This window comes from Leptinotarsa decemlineata, unplaced genomic scaffold (genome assembly GCF_025532065.1).
Source record: "Leptinotarsa decemlineata unplaced genomic scaffold, Ldec_3_MD MMD2_tig00003308_RagTag_RagTag, whole genome shotgun sequence".
Lineage (NCBI taxonomy): Eukaryota > Metazoa > Arthropoda > Insecta > Coleoptera > Chrysomelidae > Leptinotarsa > Leptinotarsa decemlineata.
In genome coordinates, this window is record NW_027412586.1 from 268,687 (window position 1) to 292,187 (window position 23,501).

General features: G+C 32.4%; 1 protein-coding gene across 1 annotated transcript; it reads left to right on the plus strand.

Annotated features, from left to right (window-relative positions):
• The first annotated feature begins 258 nt into the window (after window positions 1-258).
• On the plus strand, window positions 259-22,563 carry Pbp49 (proximal sequence element A Pbp49). Its single transcript, XM_023169287.2, has 5 exons — window positions 259-622; window positions 2,069-2,279; window positions 16,911-17,174; window positions 21,323-21,469; window positions 22,070-22,563. Exons 1-5 carry the CDS (start codon window positions 426-428, stop codon window positions 22,412-22,414), a joined length of 1,164 nt encoding a protein of 387 aa, XP_023025055.1. The 5' UTR covers window positions 259-425; the 3' UTR covers window positions 22,415-22,563.
• Window positions 22,564-23,501: the final 938 nt, after the last annotated feature.

Here is a 23,501-nt window from a genome sequence, read left to right on the forward strand (position 1 = left end):
TCCCGACAATTCTACAAAATATATGGACATGCCTATTTGTGTTATTTTCATCCGAAGGCTTCCCGAGAAAGGAGCGACCAGTAAAAAATTAAATGTTATTGTTGAAAAAAAAAGGAATGAAAAATCTTAGGGTGGCAAAATTGCCTCGAAGAAGACCGCTGCGCCCCCGGACGAAGCTTTTGTTTACTATGAATAGGGAAAACTTGGCCAAATGCCCTCGAATGAGAAGCAACGGCCATAGAAATTAGAGAGAGAAGAAAAAATTTCAAAAAATTTGTGGTTATAGATAGTTTAAGATTTTCTTAAAAAATATAGAACGAAGTTAACTTGTATTGAAAATTATTCAGTTGTATCACGGAGTAGTTGTATATTGTAGTAAGTACTGTGTTTACTCATGCTAATGAGACAGTTTTGAAATCACTACAATGGAAAGCATTTACCTCCCGACTAGTTATCGTTCTTCAAAAAATTTAGAAACTGCAGGGTATTTTGAAAAATACAGTAAAATGTGCCCTCTCACTTGGGGAGGTTCATCTAGTGACAACTTCTGCAGGATTTTGGAAGAAATGGCTCTGAATGACTTCAGTGAAGTTGATTTGTCTGCCTTAGGGGCTTCTTGTAGGTGAGTAAAATTAAAATGTGTCATGGAGAAGACGATCTGAAGAATTTATTGGAACTACTCAATATTCAGTACAAGGTAATAAGCCCAATGTGGTCTTTCTAGCATCTGAGTAAGAAAATATTCTTTGTGAAGATTATGTCGCTAGTTAACAGAAACTTTGTTTGAAATGAGGAAAAATGGATGAAATATATTCAAACTTTGCAGACTACCTAGGCGACTTCATCAAAATAGTTAAGGTGAATGATGACATCTCTATTCGCGAACCTCCACATCATTCTCAGTTCAAAAATCACATATCCCATGGTGTGTAAAGGTCATTTGTTAATGGTCTTGAAACGCACTTTGAATTGATCCTACCTTCAGGTACCAGATCTGACGTAATGAACATTTTTTAGATGATAATATATTTCCAACTACTGCACAATTTAAACTTCACACACAATGGATATAATTGTACAACTGCAAATACTTCTATTTGTAACATAGCTCTCTCAACTAGGCTCATGTTTTGGGAGTGGTTAATTGTCTCAGTTCATGTTGTAGATTTATAGTGGTTTATCCAAAATGTTAACACATGTACTATTTTATTTGACATAATACAATGTCAGTTCACTACTTGGCCAGTTCATACCAGTCAGTTTGCAAAATTCATCAATTACTAGAAGTTACACTTATGCACAGATGATACCCAACTGTAATGGAATATCTGGCATCTCAGCGAGAGTGAAAATAGAGAAGAATATTTAATCATTTCATCTATACTGATGGGTCAAGATGTATAGAATATACATGGTGTGATCAATTCTACTCCTTCCCCAGGTAAAATATCTTGTCAAAAACTCTCAACCCAGAACACTGATGATAGAGAAATAATGAAGATATCCAAAAATTTTGCTTTTCAATCACAGCGGTGCTGAGTACAACTCAAGTGACACAGCCTGACAATGTCAAGTTGGCACTTCAATTCTCAATGTTGTTTACATTTGGAAATAAATTCATATTTGGTGAAAGATATTTTCACATTATGGTCCAGAAATTGAAGATCTCAACAAAATATGGGAGACAGGTTTCGATTCTTGCAACATTTATCAATATGTGTTGGGCCAATCTCATTTGTCACATCGAAAGTTTTTCACAAAACTACGGGAATAGTTTTTTTTAAGGATAGACCTCGAGCACTACAAAAAAATCCTTAAGGCCCTCTAAGAGCTGTGCCAGTCGTTAAAACACCAGAGTTTCTGTGCATCTTTTGTTGGGTAAATCTACTTATTAAACAAAGGCATCAAGACAGTAGAGAACATTCAAATATTGGAGTTTAATATATATGCACTTGGGTTAATTTTTTTGTATATTGCACTATGCCCGAAATATCATTCATTAAATATCATTTCAACATATTTTTAGTCGAGACGTTAAATAATAACTTTAGTTTCCCTTCATTTTCAGTATCAATAAACTGCAGTTACCCAGCGAACCTGATAATTTTCCTATTGAAGTTCCTGCGAGATTGTCAACCAAATCCAAACTTGATTTCTATTATCCTGTTACAACAGAAGCAACTCAATTGAATGTAATAAAATGTAAGGAAGCTCTGGAAAAAAAGTGGATCCGTTCTGAGTTCAAATTTGGAAGTAAGCGCAGTTTGAAATTGACGATTGTGAGTAATCCCATTTGAACATTTCAGTTACTGTTTTAACAATGTGTATTTAGCTATGTCCATTCCAAATATTTAATTCTTAAGCAATCTTAGAATTTCTTCACTGTTCGAATGAACTCAATTATTTCATGATTTATGAGAAAACATTTCAGAATATAAAAAAGTACAATGTTTATTACTCTTAATCAGCAGAATAATGGAACTACCAGTTTTCAGTTGATTGACATAGATTTAATGGCAAGAAGGGTTCTTGGTTTGTAGGATTTAATAATCATGATGAAGCAGTTTCATAATCTATATTCTCATTTATTTGACTCTCTCGAAAGTCAGAATTTATCAGAAAAATGTTTGCGGGATGATATTTTTCAATCTGTAAAGCACTCCTAATACATAGTGATTTAAATTTTGATATAAATTCAAATGATGAGTTTTCATTTTTATGATGGCCTATATATTATACTATACATTCTTTTCATTTTTTTTTTATAATTGATATCAATATCTATCAATTGTGGTTGATAGTCGCCATATTTGTTTACTGATATCCGAACTTTTTTTCTTTAAAATTTGTTAGAGTATGATCAATCAAAAAGGTATTCTAATTGAATAAAAAAAAAATAATTCACCTACCTTTCTTCAAAGTGAATGAGAATTGACCAAGGAATTGACCTTTTAAAAATTTGACTTCTGGTATGTCCATTGAAGATCATATTGCAGTAAAAATATTGTACAGGGTGTAACTGAATAAGTGTAAAACATTTAAGGAGGTGATTCCTCATCGAAAAAAAAAAATAGGATATTTCATATAAAGAAACTTCATTGGAGCATCCCTTCCTAAGATACATCCCCTTAAAGGGGGTACATAAAATTTGTATAACAATTTTTTTCACAAGCACTGAAAAAGTTACAATATTGAAATTAACCTGACGTTTTGTACTACCAAAAAGACACTTAGCCAGTAATTTATTTGGTTTACCCCATGGTTGTAAGGGGTGGAAAACGCAACCCCTAAAATTTATTTCCAATGTAACTTTTTGTCTTATTATTTGTTTACTATTTAAAAATTAATGTTCGATAGCCTGTTTCATTCTAAACAAAAAATGTCTCTTGGGTTTTTTGCCTAAAATAAACCAGTTTGCAGCAAAAAATTATTTTACGAACAACTACAGAGATACATCGTCATAAATACGAACTGGATTTATTGTTATTTTGTAGTTAGTACCTGCATTAAACGATTAAAGGGTAATAAACAAAACTAATTTATTAATAACAAAACACACAACATGTAGAAATCATAGTAAATGTTCAATATGTCTACCTTCAGACATTACGCATGCGTCTAGACATCGGCGCATTGAGCCACGTATTCGCTCAAATATTCCTGGAGTCTCTCTGATCACCCTGCACGCATCGATGATGCGGTTTCTTAAGTCCTCTACATCGCGAACAGGAGTACGATAAACCAAATGCTGTAAATGGCCCCAAATAAAGAAATCGAGAGGATTGAGATCCGGGGATCGAGCGAGCCAGTTCTGTAGTCCTCCTCGACCTATCCACTGATTTGCATATGTTTCAGTTAAATACTGACGTGCTACTTGACTAAAATAGGCGGGAGCCCCATCATGCATAAAAAACATATCCCTTCTGACGCCCGAAGGAACTTCCTCCAGCAGTACTGGATGCACTTCTCTTAAAAATTGAACATATGCCTCACCATTCAATCGAGAAGGTAGAAAATGAGGACCAATTAAGTCATCCACAATAACTCCGAGCCACACGTCAAGAGAAAACTGTTCTTGATGGTTAGTATCGACAATAGCATGAGTGTTTTCATCAGCCCATATGTGGTAATTATGAAAATTAATAATCTTGTCCCGAGAAAAACTACATTCGTCTGTGAATTCTATCGTCTTCAGAAAGTCACAATTTCTTCACAATCTAATCATAGGTTCAACTTTCAAAAAGGACAACATTTCCTGGATATTCCTGGATAATAGATGACAACTCATACAATACACGTAGATCAAATTTTTCAGATTCACCAATAAATCACTGACCAAACCACTGAAACCAAACCGTCAAAAGATTATTCGGATCACAATCACAACTCATCTACACTTTATGGTCGTTCGGAACTCGGACACAAGGAAGAAGCTATCTCTGTTCTATCTCTCTATCATGTCTTTGATCTGTCGTATTGCAAGTAACGCTTGATTCAATTTTTTGCAGACATAATCGATATGGGGTTCCCAAGACAAAGTTTTATCTATAAACATACCAAGGAGTTTGGCTGTTTCCGAAAGTTGGATGCTGTTGAGTTTCACTGTTTTCCTCAACGCGAAGCTTAAATGTACTATTTTACTTTCGTTCAGTTTTAGTTGATTTCTATCACACCAAGAAATCATGTCATCCATGACTGAATTAATGTTGTTTTCTAGCTCCTCCACAGTATTTCCGGAAACTGTTATGGTAGTGTCATCTGCGAATAGGATAATAAAACCTTGTTTTATATACTTTGGAAGATCATTTATATAGATGGAGAAAAGCAGTGGGCCTAAAATGGACCCCTGTGGTACCCCAAGGATAATATTTTGAATATCAGATACTGCATTATTCACAGTCACTACCATTTTCCTATCTTCCATAAAATATTTTATCTATTCCAGAAGGAACCCTCTAATGCCAATGTTATATAACTTACTAATCATTATGTCACTATTTACTGAATCAAACGCCTTAGCCAAGTCAAATAATATTGCAACTACGTACTTCCGCTTATTGATTTCATTGTAAATAAACTCGAATTTTTTAGCAATAGCGGTCTCAACTGATCTAGCTTTTCTAAAACCATGTTGATGATCGGTTAGAATCTTGTATTTTTCGAGAAAAATACATTTTTATATTATCACAATATGTCTTTTTCAGTACCCTCTAGTAATAAGAAATATAAAACAGAGAATTGGATCACAGATGAAGTAATAACAGCTAAAAATTATACAGATTTCAAAAAAGCTTACAATCAAATCTTAATGTCTGCCAAAAAAGCTTGCAATGAGAAATTATTACAAGAATCAGAAGATTATAATAAAATTGTATGGCAAATTATAAATAGTGAAACAGGAAGGAAAAAAAAAAGATAGTTCAGCCTACTGACTTGTGATGACCTAAATGATCATTTTGTAAGTAACGCAACAAGAGCTGTTCAAAAGTTGAACAAAACTTATATTAGTGCTGAATCTTTATTGGATAATTTGAAAAGGAATTTCATTAATTCTATGTTTTTCATACCAACTACACCTGATGTAATCATTATGAGACTCAAGAATAAAAAAACTGAAGACATATATGGAATATCTACATTTATTTTTGAAAAATGTGTGAATTTTATAATGGATACATTATGCAATATAATAAACAGTTGTCTAGAACAAGGCAATTTTCCTTCGAAATTGAAAATTGGAAAGGTATTACCAGCTTATAAAAAAGGTGATCCATCTATAATAAATAATTTTAGACAAATATCCATACTGCCAGTATTTTCTGAAATCTTGGAGAAAAAAATGTATTATGACTTAACATCCTATCTAGATACTCACAATATACTTGTAGCAGAACAATATGGCTTTAGGAAAGGAGTCTCGACTGCCAATGCCATAATGTCCCTTACCAAATTTATTGAAGAAAGTTTTGACAAAAACAATGTCTGGGTATCTTCACGGATCTTACATGTGCCTTCGATTCAATCAATCATTCAACTACATTAAACAAAATGAGCTACTATGACATTCGTGGAACCTGTCAAAAAATATTCACTTCGTATTTGACCAACCGAATACAGCGAGTGGAATGCAATAATGTGGCTGCACATAACAGATTATCTGTACTCTTTGCAGATGATGCTACATTCACAATCAGTATAGAAAGGGATGAAGATCTCAAAATAGCCCAAGATGATGTCAGACAACAAGCACATACATGGTTCGCCAGCAATGAATTCATACTGAATGATAGTAAAACTGTAAGCCTAAAATTTGATTGTAGGCCAAATAATTCTGCTAATCAGGCAGAAATGTATAAGAAATGTGAAATTTCTAAGTGTACAAATTGACAGTCACCTCCAGTGGTCACAACATGTGAATTTTTTGTGTACTAAACTCTCCAAGGCTGTTTTTGCTATTAAATAAGTTCGAGACCTTGTAAATTAAAGAGCAGCGCTAACTTCTTATTACTGCCTATTTCACTCACACCTTCAGTATGCTACTTTATCTTGGAGTAATGCATAGTAATGCATAGTTTAACATAGTTAAACTACTAATTTTACAAAAGTCTGCCATAAGATGTATTACAAAGTCAAATTGGGAGGCTAGTTGTAGGCCTTTATTTCCGGCTCTAGGAATAATGACTGTTTATGCCTTAATTATATACCACAAACTAATATATACTAAAAATAATATTGAATTCTATGAAACTCATGAAGAGATACATGAATATGATACAAGGTTCAAAACCAGAATAGTTGAACCAAAAACAAGGCTTCAAAAAACCACCAAAATTGATACGGGACTCTATAACAACTTACCATCTCAATTTCGAGATTTACCTCCAAAAATATTCAAATCCAAATTGAAATTTAATTTATCTAGTAACTGTATTTACAACTTCCAAGAATTTTACTCAGTTGAGCACTGAAAATCAGCATTTGTTCATGGATAATCACAGTGATTGAATATAACTTCCCATTTTATACATCATACTTCATATATTTTATACATTTACGTTTTATATATAATTCATACATAGCGACCTACTAGATAGATTAGTTTTGTATTTTCGCATTTATGACGATGTATCTCTGTAGTTGTTCCTAAAATAATTTTTTGCTGCAAACTGGTTTATTTTGGGCAAAAAACCCAAGAGACATTTTTTGTTTAGAATGAAACAGGCTATCGGAAATAAATTTTTAAATCGTAAACAAATAATAAGACAAAAAGTTCCACCCCTTACAACCATGGGGTAAACCAAATAAATTTCTGGCTAAGTGTCTTTTTGGTAGTACAAAACGTCACTTCAATTTCAATATTGTAACTTTTTTAGTGCTTGTGAAAAAAATTGTTATACAAATTTTATGTATCCCCTTTAAGGGACTGTATCTTAACAAGGGATTCTCCAATGAAGTGTCTTTATATGAAAGATCCTATCTTTTTTTCGATGAGGAATCACCTCCTTAAATGTTTTACACTTATTTAGTTACACCCTGTATATAACATTGCTTTTTAAATAAATTGATGGAAGTAGCCGCTACTACGTGGAAGGAGATCATCAAGCAAAATGAAAAATAAAACTTTCTATGTTTTTTTTTATCACTTGTATTTGTAACCAACTTCACTGCAATTTCGTCCTATTGTATTTGTAACCAATTTTACTGCAGTTTCTTCCTATAAAGACATTTTCAAATGAATATAATAAACTGATTACAATAATTGATGATATTAGCCCTTATATATCTATAGTCTATTTCAAAAGAGTGTAGAGTAATAAATCATGAAGTGTCATAAAATTTGCCTGAATTTCGTTGTCGTCCATGGGCGTAGGCAAATCTTAGGATTATTAAACTTAATAATTAAAGTAAATTAAAAATTACAGACATAGATAATAATAAAAGGCCATTTTTGGGAAGTAATTTGGTCTAAAACTAAGTACCTACATGTATTTAGGTTAGTAAAATTTCTTAAAAAAAGATTAAGATTAATTTTAGTGGTTCTTGTAAACTTATTTAATATGCAATTTGGGTTCATATACTTGAGCATGATTTCTCAAAAAAGGGTTAACACTTAGTTCCGAGGTGCCATGTCATTATAATAATCCCTTTTTGACCCTGCCCACCAATCATGCAATACCTATTAAACCCAGGTAATTAAGAAAAAGGGTTTAAATATATTGTAATGGTGTCTTAAACATTCGAGTTATAATAGTAATTGTTACTACACCAATTAAACGTACAGTGATATTGTGATATAGAAATAGTGAAAAAGTTATAAAATGGGGACATTTACTCCAAAGAAAAGAAGTGTAAAAAATTCTCCGCTATCTGTTTGCGAAAAAGTTATAATTTTAAATGTATATGATTGCATAAAACACGATCACCCTAGTTTGTCTGTGCAAGAAAGTGTTGAGCGATGTGCCCGAATGACTGGAATTGGACAGTCCACGATTTTTAAATTATTGCGAGAAAGAAAGATATCAGGCCAGGTAAGTCCATGCAAGAGAAAATCAGGAAGACCAATAAAAATCTTAGATGAAGACACCAAATGTGACATTCGAAGAAAAGTTCATTCGTTTTATTTTAAAAAGGAAATACCCACTCTTGAAAAAATATTTATCGAGATAAGCCAAGATAACGATATTCCTTTGATATCCAGAAAACTTTTATGGAAAACTTTAAAAAGTATGAATTTTGCCTGGGAAAAGCACAATCGAAAGGCACTATTACTGGAAAGTGATGAAATTGTTTGCTGGAGACGAAAATATTTGACAACTATAAAGCAGTACCGCAGAGAGCAAAAGAAAATTTTTTATCTTGATGAGACGTGGATAAACGAAGGTTATATAGTCAAAAAAATGTGGCAAGATAAAAATATAACAAGTTCTCGCCAAGCTTTCATAGAAGGCCTTTCGACGGGTATTAAAGTGCCTTCGGGAAAAGGGAAGAGGCTTATAATTGCTCACATTGGAAGCGAAGACGGATTTTTAAAAGAAGGTTTGTTAAGCTTTGAGTCGTGCCGGACGGGAGATTATCATGAGGACATGAATTCGGATGTCTTCGAAGACTACTTCGAGGAAATGTTAAAATTTCTTTCAGCTGATTCGGTCGTGGTTATGGATAATGCAAGCTACCATTCAAGGCGCTTAGAGAAGGTACCAACTTCAGCTTGGAGAAAGCAAGAAATTATTAACTGGCTGTCAAAAAAAGGTATTCAGTTTGAGACGAATTCAGTAAAGAAGGAACTACTAGCCATAGTAAAACAACATAAATCTCGCTTCATGAAATATGCCGTAGAAGATGTAGCAGAAAAGTATAAAGTAACTGTGCTGCGCCTACCGCCATATCATTGCGAATTAAATCCTATAGAACTTATATGGGCACAAGTTAAAGGATATGTTGCAAGGCACAATACCACATTTAAAATGAAAGATGTCAAGGTATTGTTTGATCAAGCCATTATGGAAATCACATCAGAAAACTGGCAAAAAGCAATCCAGCATGTTTTAAAAGAGGAAGATAAAATGTGGGAACTGGACAACTTGGTCGATCAGGTGATTGACCCTATAATTATAACACCAGGGGATGATGACAGTTCTTCGGATGAAGACTATACTGATGTAGAATAATTTAATTGAATTGTAAATATACTGTAGCGGGATAAGCAATCTGGACAGAGACCAGTGTATCAGTGACAGTGACACTTTTGCTTAGGTTAGGGTTTAGAATTAAGGGTAGTCTGAATAATTATTTTTTTCAGAAGGTTCTCGAAAATTGTACCTAGTAATCTCTAGAACATTCAATTAGGGTATAAATAGAGTGTTGTTAAACGTTAAGGGAAGTTCACAGTTTTAGTATTGTTCAAGTGTCAAATTGTAATAACGTATCCAGTAAAGTTCTTGTCGTTTTTGTGAATAAATTGATTTAAGTCCCCACAAGTGTTTCAATACGTAAAGTTCGTTCGTGTGTGTTTGTGAGTATTTCCCGATTTCGGTTCGTATATATTTTATTGTTACATTTTATATTTTTTTAATAACACTGTTCTGCTGTATTAAATTTTTATTTCCTTTAATATAATTTTTATGAATGCATATTCTTTTGGCAATTATCCCACTAGCGCGCCTCTGGCTCAGTATTTATCCGTCGATAACAATGGACAAATCCCTTAAAACAGGGTGATACCTACCTGCTCTTTATGAAACGACATAATTTTGCAATGCGGACTAGGGAAGTGACAGAATTTATTGACGGATCACCCTGTAGCGCTTTTGAATACTTAATGAGATTTTATTACTCTACACTCTTTTGAAATAGACTATAAACACCACTGAAGGTAATTAAGTTAAGTAACTTTGTTATTACCTACTGTGGTGTTTATATATAAGGGCTAACATCAGTTATTTTCACTTTATTGTATTCGTTTAAAAATGTCCTTGAAGGCAAAACTGCAGTGACGTTAGTTACAAATATAAGTAGCAAAAAGAACACAGCAAGTTTTATTACTCATTTTTCATGCTTTTCATGTAGTCTTTGTTTCAATAAGTTTAGTACTTTGCTTCACAGTTCATATTTAAACAGGTAGCCCCTGTAATGTTCTCGAACCACTGGTGTTATGGTATCCCTTTGCTGTGGTGTTCAATGGGCTTGTTTCATGATTTTTGGTTTATAGTTCACTTGATAGAAATTTTAAATTTAAAAACAGTGCACTTTGTTTCATCTCTCTAAGTACCGTAGTTTTCCCGTAATTAATTATCGAAAATCGAATGTGGTAGGGAGGTGACGTCACGCCCCTATTCCCGCTTCTTGTTCGATTGACCAATAGGAACAATAGAAATAATCAACATTGCCAAATCGTAAAATTTACGAAGCCTATAATTATCAATTTAAATATGGAAGTGTATATAAACCCGTTAATGTTTCAATTAATGAAATATTCTCCACATGGAATAAAATGAACACGAAAAATCATGTTTGCAAATAAGTTCTATATCTAAAATCAGTACACAAAGTCGATAGATCACAAAATATATACCTAAACTATGATTTTATGCATTATTTAATAATATACATTTATGAAAATAAAAAAATATAGCAAACTGGATTAAAGAATCATTTCAAATATTCAATTTATTCTACAATCCTCAATCTGTACAACTGCAATGTATTATAAAAAAAAAACTATTCCTACATACACACCTCTTTCTAATATAGCTACTAAATTCAAGCGTTATAGGCTCGCTTGGGTAATCTGTTGAATCTTCCAAAACTTGAGAGGAAGGTTGAATGAGGTCAAGTATAGACAGAATTGATTGTACTCGAACTGATCCAACAAAAGTTTCTGAGGTAATAATACCATTAATCATATGATAAAATTTAATTAATTTTGTTTCATACTTTCAGTAACAGTATTAACTTCAGAATATACTTTCTGTGAAGAATATTTGAAGTTGAAATAAAAAACTCTGTCATCTAATTCAATATTTTCGTTCCCCTTTTATTTATAGTCACTTTTTAAATGATTTCTATAAAGTCTTGGAAGAGAAGAAGGATTGCAGTTCTTTCTTTTCAATACTTTCACCCATTTTTTTCTCATCATTTTATCCTTTGGGAACCTAAACTCATTATATGAAATAACTCACTTATAAACCATTGTGCTTTCTGTTTTCTTGTGCCTTTCCGCACAATAAAATCAGCACAAGAATGCACCATATTAATATTCAAATATATCTCTGAAACACTTTCAAAACATACACAAACTAAACTAGATGAACAAACAATTTGTTCCTACGCGAACTGGCAGCTAAGAAAAAGTTGAAACTCAATGTTGCAAAAACAAGCAGAATGGATCCGATATGACATACATTTTCAATGCCGAGAAAAACCAATAAATTCAAATTTTCTGTAATTATTCATTCATTTTTTTTTAACAATAAAGCCAGCAAACAAATAAATATACAATAATAAGATCGCTCGAATCCACGAATTGAGTATAAAAATGGAGAATAATATTTGCCTTGATAACTGATATAGTACAAGTTATATCTGAATAGAATTAACGAGCTGTATTTTCAAATGATTTTCGAATGCTCATGAACCCTAATGAAATAAATCAATTATGCATTCATGCCACCCACCAAAAAATAAGAAATTCAACGTTACTGGTATATTAGCCATATTGTCATCCAGTCAGCCAGCCTCCTCTTTAGTGTATGCGACAATGTGCTCTTTCTAATGTCAGTGGTTTCCACAAACTTCTTATTTTTGTTAAAATAATTTCAAAATGAATGTTGAGCCTAGTTTTGTTGAAGCTGACTCCCGACAACTTACCAAGAGTCGATTTTGAAGTGATCGAAGAGTTTTACTAGAAAAATTTGCAATACTTTGGTACCGAAATGAAGAATGAAAAATTGAAACGGTAGGTGGTATATTTAGTAGGTCCCTTTTATTTATATGACATTCATTTCAGACTTTTACAAAAAAACGTTCTGTAATTATATAATTTTAAGAGTTGTATTCACACCAAGTTGACAACAATAACAACAAAAATGGCGTCTGTCAAATTGGATCATCAGATCTGTGATTGGATATTAAAAACCAATACACTTGGCAACTCCGCTCTAGACACGATCAATTTTATTTGTCAACAGACACGCGGTCAATTTAAATTCTTGCTTTTCGAATTATTCTTTTTTCTGCAAATATAAAGAGATTTTGGGACCGATTATGCTTGATAAGTATAATATACCCCTAACTCGATTAGTCTATAAACAAACCAGTATCATTTTCCATAGCATGAAACAAGCCCGTTTAAGTCAGTTGAAGATGCAGCTGCGATAGCATGATTAGTAAAGCAGCAAAATAAGTGAAATGATTTTGAAGTGACTGAAGCATAAGAATTCATAAGTTGTATTTTTCAGTTATTCAATAAAGCACTACATAGTATAAAATAAAGTCGCTTCCCGCTGTCTGTCCTTATGTATGCTTAGATCTTTGAAACTACGCAATGGATTTTGATGAGGGTTTTTAATAGATAGAGTGATTCAAGAGAAAGGTTTATATATATATATATATATATATATATATATATATATATATATATATATATATATATATATATATATATATATATATATATATATATAACATGCATAATGTAGTAGAGAAACACTGATCATTTCAGAGGTTTCTAATGTGATGTCGTAAATAAACACGTTTTTTTGCTGGCTGAACCTTATGAGATAGATCAAAATAATGTACTACGGAATTGTACACCTTCAGGAAGGTCTACAAAAAAAGTCACTATGGTATTGGTATATCTTTGAGGGATATCCCACCAAAGGCATTTTTTATCCTCGAAAAATGATGGCTTATTTACGAAGCTATTTTGAGAAATACTACATTAATCCTTATCCAATGAAGTACATTCAATATAGATCAATATGACCCTTTACAGCATATAATTCAAATGAATATTTTCTAAGATATTGCAGATTTTAAATGCAGGGACAAAGCGGTTGCGGCGGTACCGGCCGGCGGCGCGTGCCTATAAATAGCGCGTCGAAGGCCGCGCCTCGCCCTATAGCACTTTATGATTAGCAGCGATTGCATGTGTTTGTGTGTATATTTAGTATCAGCATTGCACCCGTGCGGAGCCGAGACGGCTCGCTGGTATAGTATATTACACTTTCTTTACAATTCTTTTTCTGTATTGATATCAATATATATCAATTGTAGTTAGGGTCGGTAGATGTTTTTTGTATATTTTTCATCAAAAGTTCAGAACAGAATCTCTTAGTCAAAAATTGCACATTTTTCAACATACAGAATAAAATATGCAATTAAAGGAACATGCATCACAACATATGTCCTAACAAAACAGACATTGAAATTCAAATAAAATTCAAATAAATAATTCATGAATTGTTGAAAAGTATAGTGTTCTATTTTTTAAATCATGACACTAATTGATCTTCATTTTTAACATAAATACTAGGCAGTCGTGTATATAGATGCCTGGTAAAGTTAGTATCTCCAATTTTTTCAAATTTCCACTTCATGGTTTTGTGTAATCAAGACTTAGAATGATTCTAATGACCCTCTTCTGAATAACAAAAACCGCTGTGCATGATTAGTGGAGTAAACAACTAATCTATAACAGTTTTCAATTGAAGGTGATTCATTAGCAACGTCGCACTTGAAGTGACCATCGGATAACCCTCTTACCAACTCTGCAGAGGCGTACCAAAATAATATTTTTATTTATTTAAACACATAGGTAATTATGTAAAAATTGTTATAGTAGGTGGCGCTACCTGGTGTCGATGGTAAAACTGATTACATTTTCTTATTATGCCTAATACAGTACTTCAAAAAAACAGAAAAATTTACAAAATAATTATTATGTTCCTTTTATATAGAAAGAGAACTACAAAGCAAAGAAATAATTACCTATGTTATGCTTATGAAGTTTCAGAATTCATTGACTCGTCCGAAGAGGAATCCCCAGTCACACTTAAATCTATTATTATTTGGTCGAAAACAGTGTCTACCATCCCGTCCAATCTCCACATTTTCTCTTCTTCCTTGATCAGATGGGCTACAGCATTAGCCCAATCTTCTTTCCGTATCCGTTCCATTACGAGTTCTAATAAACGTTGGACATCAGAAATTTTATATGTCACGTTTTCACGAGCTACGTAACCCATAATTTGAGCCCAGATTAATTCTATCGGGTTTAACTTGCAATGGTAAGGGTGAAGTCTCAAAATTGTGATGCCTTCAGCACGAGCTATTGTATCCACCACATGCTGGCGATATCTGTCACGATGCTGTTTAATGACACTCATAAGCTCGGCCTCAACCATGTCCTCGGAAAATGGAATTCCTTTTTATCTTAACGAATTCTGCTTTTCTAGTGGTCATAGTTGGCAGCTGTTCTACTAATCGGCTGTGATAAGAAGCATTATCCATTACTATTACCGAATTTGGCTCGACTCGTGAAAGAAGGGATTCAAACCATCCTTCAAATCGTTGGGCGTCCATGAATTCGTGATAATCCCCCGTTATTTTGGATTAAAAAATTAGTGCACTATGGTGCACTATCCTCGCTACCCATATGGGCGACAACTAGTCGTTGCCCTTTACTCGTTGGTCCGCGTAACCCTGTTGATAAACCGTCCACAAATGCTTGACGATAACTAGTTACAGTAGTATCTTGCCAGATCTTAGACCAGCATTCACCCACATTTCGTCCAGATAAATCTTTTTGTGAACAGAACGCATTTCTCTAATAGAGCGAAGATATCTCCGTCGCCATGAGACTATATCTTTTCTTTCTATTAAGACAAATTTACGGGATCGTTTGGCATATATAAATTTTAAATCTTCTTTTATTATTTTCCTTAACTTCTCTTTGCTCATTTTTGGAATGAGATCATTATCCATTACCTTTGTCCTAATGGATTCGAGGGTTGGCGCTTTATTCTCAAAAAAAAAAGAATGAATAGTATAGCGTACAAAATTTTTCTGGTACTCGTCCAATTCAATTTTTTTTCTACCACGACAATGTACTTCGGAGCTTGCACAATCCCAGTCACCTTTTCTTCACGTACAATGCGTTCAATTGTCGACACGGATATTCCCGTTAAAAATGAACACTGGGCTACAGCTTCCACTGTACGTAGTGTATTTTTTTAAATTTTCGTACACTATACAGACAATCAGTTTTTCTTCTAACGACATAAACTTCCGCTTTCTTAGTACATTACTTGGACCTGCTACGGCTACCAACTTAATACTATAAAAATAATAAAATTTAATCATATTTTTCAGCTATTTGTCAGTTGTTGCTTACCTCAAAAACTATTTTAAAGTTGATGTATTTTGAAAAACACTTTATTGTGAGATTTTCACTAGAACAGATTAACAAATCCGCAACACGTGTTTCGCTGCACAGTAGCTTTTGCAAGCGTTTTCACTAACAAACTGAATTCTACATACATTGTGATTTATATATACTTTTTGAAATATTACTATCTACCTAGAAACTAATAATATTCTAGGAACTAATTAATGACAGTTATACCTGAGTTTAACGAACATTTATACCTGAGTTTAATGACTAGGTCAACTAATTATCTCACAATAAAGTGTGAATGTGATGAAAATCTATGATAATGTATTTTCAAAAACAAGTATCGACCACCTCTATCTTATATTTTAAAGTTAATAAATAAAACAGTCTATTTAATAAATATAATAAAATATATTCAATAAATATAAAACAAAATCACCTTCACAAGAAACAGAACCACTACTCCTATGCAGATAAGGACGCTTGTTAATGAAGAAACCGAATGACTAGTTATGGCATTTTAAGGACGCAAATATAATAGACCTCCGAAGTGTTGGTCAGTTTACCGATGTTTCAAAGTATTTAACGAAATGGTTCACCTATTCGCTCGTACATCCTATTGATATGCAGAAGCTATCTTCTTACGGGGGCAAATTTTATGGAATCATCTTACTTTCCAATTATTTACAATGGCGATGCATAGACAATAAAAATGACCCCGGTAAGAATTTAGTTCTAACATTTAACATTGTTGCCGTTAGCTCTCAGTTCAATTTGTATATGAGTTACCTTCAACTGAAAATTGTTATACTATAGTACAGCGGTATATATAGAATCTTGTTTTGGAGGTGGACACTTATTTCTGAAAAGGTTCTCACAAAAAAGAAAACTGCATTTGAATATTATCTACTTAGTAGAATCAATATATCCTATAAAATATCAGTTAGAGAAAGGACCTGTGTATCCATCGGACTACTAACTATTACAAAAACATTCAGTTATTTCATACACTTTTCAGACCGACAACATGTCAAATCATTTTAGAAATGATATTCTACCAGGAACCAACTTTATTTATTCCATACTCATTTATAGACCATTTTCAATGAGTATGGGACAGAAACATTCAGGAGAAAAGTTACGCTTTGCAATGGAAATTGAGGCTCTTGGAACCAATTTACTATCACAAATTATTGATGCAATCGAATGTGTTTCCAACTATGGAGTACTGAAGGAAGTGGAAAATACCAAAGTGAATTTGAAGCAGTTTCAAAATGCAAAGGTCAGTGAAACCATTATTTCATTATGAGACTTTACTTTAATTTGTGACTGACAAAAGTTAGGACAGTTCATTTTAGAGTCCTGTCAAATGAAACGTTTTTCATTTTTAAAGTCTGAAACAAAAGTTGAAAATGCGCAGAAGATATTTTTTAGACAGGACTAATTGAATATGACAAACATATTTTTCTTTGAGGATATTTTATGTATTATATTCATCCAATAACTTATTGGAGTGAGTGAACAAGAGAAATTGCACTTTCTTCATTCTTCTGTAGTATTCAATTTTATATAGAGAAAATATTATATTGCCGGATTTCAACATGGCATCAGTATTCTGGAAAAAATAGTTATCAGGAGTGGGTAATGTTCAACTGGATTTTTGAGATTATGTCATCAAAGTATGCTTGTATTTTCTGAGCCTAATATCATACTGAAAAATCCTCTATGAGAATTCATTATCAGGAATTTTAATGACTTATTGTACACTCAGGCTGTAAGAAATGCCTTTGATAAGTAGCTGTATTATGCTGAATAGTCTAAAATATAGCAATCTCATAAAATTTCACCTGGAAATATTCCCACGAATATTTCTTTTGGATTCCTTCATGACTGCAATAGATGCTGCCCATCAAGAGTAAACAACTATGGTTATGATTTAGAGCTTTAGGAGACACATACAACAATGCATTTGTTACTGGTCATCCTTGACGAAATACTGCTGTGATTCTCTTGTGATATGTGCTATTCTATCTTTTCTTTTGTAAAAAGTCCAAAAGTATCATCGAAAATATCGAAAAATCATTTTTAGAGTTGCTATACATCTTGTACGTTTTGCCTGAAAATGTCAACTCTTGACAGTGACATCACACATATAATTGAGTGAAATATCATATTTATTTATCCAATTAATTTGTTGAAATTGAGTTTTTTCACTGGATTTGATAGCATTAGTCTGAGTGTGACTGATTTATAAAACAATGTCCTATTTGCATTTTGAGATTAACTCAACTTTGTATCCATTTGCACTTTTGTAGTTCAACTGGAAACGTGATTTTCATAATTTGAGCCAATTTCATTTGATTTGAAGTAGGTAGTGAATATTATTTCTGAAGATTTTGGGTAAAAATTTGGTTATCACATCTGAATTGATTGAGTGTGATGTTTCTAATATATCAGCACATTCTTCAAAATTTTTTTTGTACTCTTAATAAGTTTCCTGCATTGGTAACAAGAGCTGTAAATTGATGACCTATTCAATTCAGCATTATTCGCCACTGATCACTGTACTGTCAACACTCACTGTAAGAGAACTAATAAGGTGCCGCTTTTTAGTTCTTGACTTCGGTTCTGAATTTTTTCTCGATCCAGCTCAATAAATAGTGCTTTTAAAGTTAAGATCAATCATGTGAAAATCAATACAAAATTGTTTACCTGCCAATCAGTTAAAATCCTTCATTGTCGTATTTTGTTTTGAATAATGCACTTCCTCTCAAAAATGAAAAACAAACTAAGATCGTCATCCTTTGCTTTTGAATTAAGGAATATGTGTGTGGTCATAGAATAATATCTAGTTTCTTTTGTGGAGTGGAAACTATTGAAAGAAATATGCTTCTGCTTCATGTACGATTGATGCATGCTTGCACGGTTTTTAAGATATGTCTCCTAACATTCATATTTCTGAATTATTTTATAAGATTAAATAAAATACTCTTCTTTTCGAAATCAGAAAGTATTAAGTTGCTATGTCTGTAAAATTTGTTCAGTTATCGATCACAGGAGTTGCTGGATGAAAAAGAAAAGCAAAATTCGATATTTCATCGAAAATATCATCAGCTGCTGTAATGATGATACTACTACAGCAAAAAACAAAGATATCAGCTACCTTCAAAACGTGCATTAAACAGTTGATCAAAAAACTGTCAAACATATCAACCGACTTATCACATGAAATGTGTAATGGAATCGGCTAATACTTGATGAAAATCCATAATGTATTCAAGAAACACTTTTTGAGATTGTCAGTAAAAATTTAAAAAAATGCACCAAGTATTTCGCTATACAATAGCTAACTAGATTAGTAAAGACACGACTGAAGAAGGTATTGAATAGTGAAACACATGTTGCGTTTTCGTAAAACTTTAGTAAAAAACTCGAAATAAAGTTTTTTTTGAATATATCGTCATCAAAATATCCAAATAGATCGTAATTCATTCATTTCAAGCAGTAATATACCAATAATCAAGGAAGTCAAAAAATATTACCTCAATATCGGCACAAAATGAAAAAAGTATGACAGATTTTTAAAGTACAATCTCTTGAAAACTTCAAGAGAAATCATGTAATTATAAAGTTGACAACTCCGTTAAACATTCAGATATACCAAATTCTAACCATGATCAGTCTGTATCTCTAGCTGATGAACTCCAATTTTGTGAGTCATGTACTAGTCCAGGGACAAGTCAATGTTAATTTTTTACACTCCAGGTAGCTTCTGAGCAAACAGAGGATTTTATGTTCCACGTTTTAATAAATATATGTCCCATTAGGTTTTGCTGTGTGAACGTCCAAGGTTGTTTAAACAATTATATATCTATTGAATTGTTTCTGAAAGCTGAGGACATATATGTGTTGTGTACATCCATACATTGGGTAAAAGAAGATTACTAAAAAACTATGCTATGATATAGGATAACATCCATATATATATTTCTCATACATGGGGAAACTCTAGTTTTGGTCAAGAAGAGTCAAAAAAAACACTGAAATCGAATCAATTAGAGTCTTCTCAGTTGAATGTGAAATTGAAATAACTGCAAATTGTTACATGGTAACAATTTTAAAATTGCCAATATTTCGGTTTATAGGCAAAGTAACAATTAACATTTTCATCAAGTGTTTGACTAAAGCTATAAAACCACCTAGGGACCATTGAGAATCCTTAATTGTCTGGATATTCCAATTTAGATTTCCTGAAAAAGATTTGCACACCAAGCTGAATTTTGATATCTTTTGATACTCATAAATTAAGTAACAATTTCTCAGGTATTTACCTATACTAAGATGAATAAAGCTTACACCATTAACCATTATCAAGTATAAAACAGTTTTATACTTGATAATGGGATCAAACCCGAAACCGGTGGTATAAATAAAATTTTCCAGTGGTATTTAGACAAAAGTGTTTTTATTTTCTATTCATTTAAGTGATCATGAATTACCATAAAGTAAACAAGTCATCAATCACACATATTCAAATATGCATTTTCATACCGACTTATTTAATTTTTGAACACACATTTTATGCAATGGGTTTTATGCAGAAAAGGTAACAAATGCTGCAATTTTTTCAATTGGAAAGAAACATATTGACAGAGTAGAAGAATAGTTTCATTCCTGATAATGTGACATACTCAAAATTCAATAAGAGTGATAAGTTCCGGGAAATTCTCCTATTGAGAGTTTGAACTGGAATGCCCATTGCTAACATTCAACTGTTATAAAACTCAGTGAAATTATTTTAATGAATCTGAGAATAGTCTCAAGACTCAACTACTGAGCCTATTTTTTGCTGGGGTTGATTAAAAATTCAGATAAGAAGTAGGTATTTCTTTTCAAGTATCTTCATATTTTGACAAATATATATGTCTACATATTTGAAATATGTATTTATGTATTCAAAACAAATTAACTTTCGAAATGACTAAACACTGGAATAAAAATTAAATTTTATGTTTCATATTCAAAACTGAGTAGCATCATGTGCACCAGAATGCATTGAAGTGAAAATATCAAGTAGTAAACTTCTTGATCATTTAACGGGAGAACATTATTTACTGATATTCAAAAGCAATTCGAGAAGTTTTCTATTGAAAAATATTTCTATTCCTATAATGAATTTTTAGATGTTTAGATATATTATGTGCAATTGTTTGTTGTGTTGTTTCGTCTAGGTTTTTAAAATTTTGTGTTTCTTATATTGACCCTTCTCATACGATTTGACTTGACAACGTTGAAAAATAGTATTATTATTGTTTTTATTAACAATATGCATTTTAGAATCGGTAATATCATTATTGATATTATTATCAAAAGTATTTAGTTTCAAAACTCCATTTTTTTCCTTCGGTGCTGTATTTTTTTCTTTTCCAGCAAGAATATCCTTCACAAACAGTTTTTATTGATGGTGTGTTTTACAATGACACAAGATCGCCTGATGCAGAGGACTATTCTGAACCGGTAATCAAATGGGCAAGAGAGAAAAATATAGGCAAATTTACTGTGTCAGCCATGGAAACGGTACTTTTTTCTTCTATTCATGAATCAATATATGCTAGGAAGAAAATTCGGATTCATATGAAATATTGGGAAAATATGCTTCATAAATTTTTTTTTTCTCAGAAAGGTTGTTTCTATAGACATATTCCAGTTTTAATTTAAATTGGCTTGGTGAATGTGATCTTAACTCAATTAATATTTTTTTAATCACAGTTATTTTCACTTGTCATGTTTCTAGACTCCAAACGGAAATTTAAGGTCATTGTCACAATAACCTATCAATGTTAGCATTTTTCTTCAAGTACTTGTATATCTATCCAAATGATTTTTTGCTGAATAAAAGGTAAAACTGGAACCTCTGCTGTAGAACATATTCAAAACGATCACTTTTCCCAAACACCACTGCTGCAATACTCTTCTCGATGTGCGTTTGTTCATCATCTGAAGATGCAAACTTGGTTGGTGACACACACGTCAAGAAGAGTATTGCAGTTCTAGTGTCTGGAAGAGTGCTTGTTTTTAAAAATTTTTGCTTCTTTCAATTATATATATACAAGTTTATACTGAAAATCCAAAATAGCGGCACGAACAACTTTAATCTAATTTTTATTTCTACTTCAGACATTGCTGAATACTCTGACACCAAGGATAGGATATCCCTATGTTTATATACACCAAGGAAACTGTGAACACATCTTGACCTTCTCCGATGCTAGACTGATTCAACCAAATGACTGCCTAGTCTCCGAGAAGTATCCAAGAATTGTTTCCGTCTGCAGGTCTACCAATGTTTTATGTTTGATTTGTGGAATAGCACCTTCTCAATGGCTGGTCAAGAAATGTGATAGATTTCCACAGGAAAAAGTATTTTTATGCACCGACTGTTGTAATTCATATCTATATATAGACGGCAAAAAGGTAGGAGATTTCGAGTTGTATCCCTTCTTTGATGAAAAAGTTACCTAAAGTATTTTTTTTATTCTTTTTGTTTGGAATGAAAATTTGCAGTTACTAATGATTATTATTTCCATTTAAAAATTGAAATGATTATGGAAATTGAAGATATTTGACTGCAAGGAACAAGTGATTGAATAATAATTTATGTTTATCGAAAAGTAGTGTTTCTTTCAAAATTGTAGATTATCCTCAAAAATAAATAGTTTTGAAATTAGTTGGGACTATATTCAACGAACAGTACAGCTAAAAGTTGTTATAATCAATACACACTGTGTGTATGGTTACACTGTTATAGTAAGCAATTTACTAGTGTTTTATTTATTTCATGGGGTTTATGAATGAAAAAGTTGTATCCCTACTCAAGAGTCTTTATTTCACCCACAAATTACGTGGTCATACACAATATGTTATTGGTTAATTGGGCAAACCAGTAGCATTTTTATTGGCGTTCTCGATGCCGAAAAAAAATGATAGTCATGTTTAAAAAAATCTGTTTTAAAATCTGTTTTTCCGTTAATCAGCTGCCGCCCCCATACGAACGACAACTCTCAGAAGTTGAAAAACTTGTGCGAGCTAAGGACTAACGAGGTCTTACCTTTTAACGTGTGATTCCTAACACGTTTTCAAAATAGTTCAAAAATGATAGGTATTTTTTTAAATGAAACACCCTATATTCTATAATGCATTTCGGTTGGTAAAAACATATATATATCCCTGATGATGACAATGGTTATTGTCATCATCAGGGAGCTAAGATGATAGATTTTGAATTAATACAGAACTTAAGTTAATAGACGAATATTTACAATGTTAGTGAGATTGGTCGCAATTAAGTTGAGTTAAAATTAAAATATGTCAGTAATGTTTACCTTGATATTTGGCTTAGAGCCATTCATAATAATTGGAATCGTATCAGTAATTTTTGTAATATTCATGAAGATGACTTCATGCATCTTCTGACCTTCCTGTTCAATAATACATATTTTTCTTTTAATAACAAAATATATAAACAAAATTTTGGTACACCACTGGGAGCCAAAATAAGCCCCATTCTAGCTAACTATGTAATGGATGACCTGTCACAGAAATCGTTGAA

What these genes read in the sequence shown, in the direction of transcription:
- Pbp49 (XM_023169287.2), top strand. Translation starts at nt 426, where the DNA reads ATGGAAAGCATTTACCTCCCGACTAGTTATCGTTCTTCAAAAAATTTA. An exon ending in GCCTTAGGGGCTTCTTGTAG is followed by an intron (nt 623 to 2,068) that starts GTGAGTAAAATT and finishes CTTCATTTTCAG; the next exon opens with TATCAATAAACTGCAGTTAC. An exon ending in CTGTGTCAGCCATGGAAACG is followed by an intron (nt 21,470 to 22,069) that starts GTACTTTTTTCT and finishes TTTCTACTTCAG; the next exon opens with ACATTGCTGAATACTCTGAC.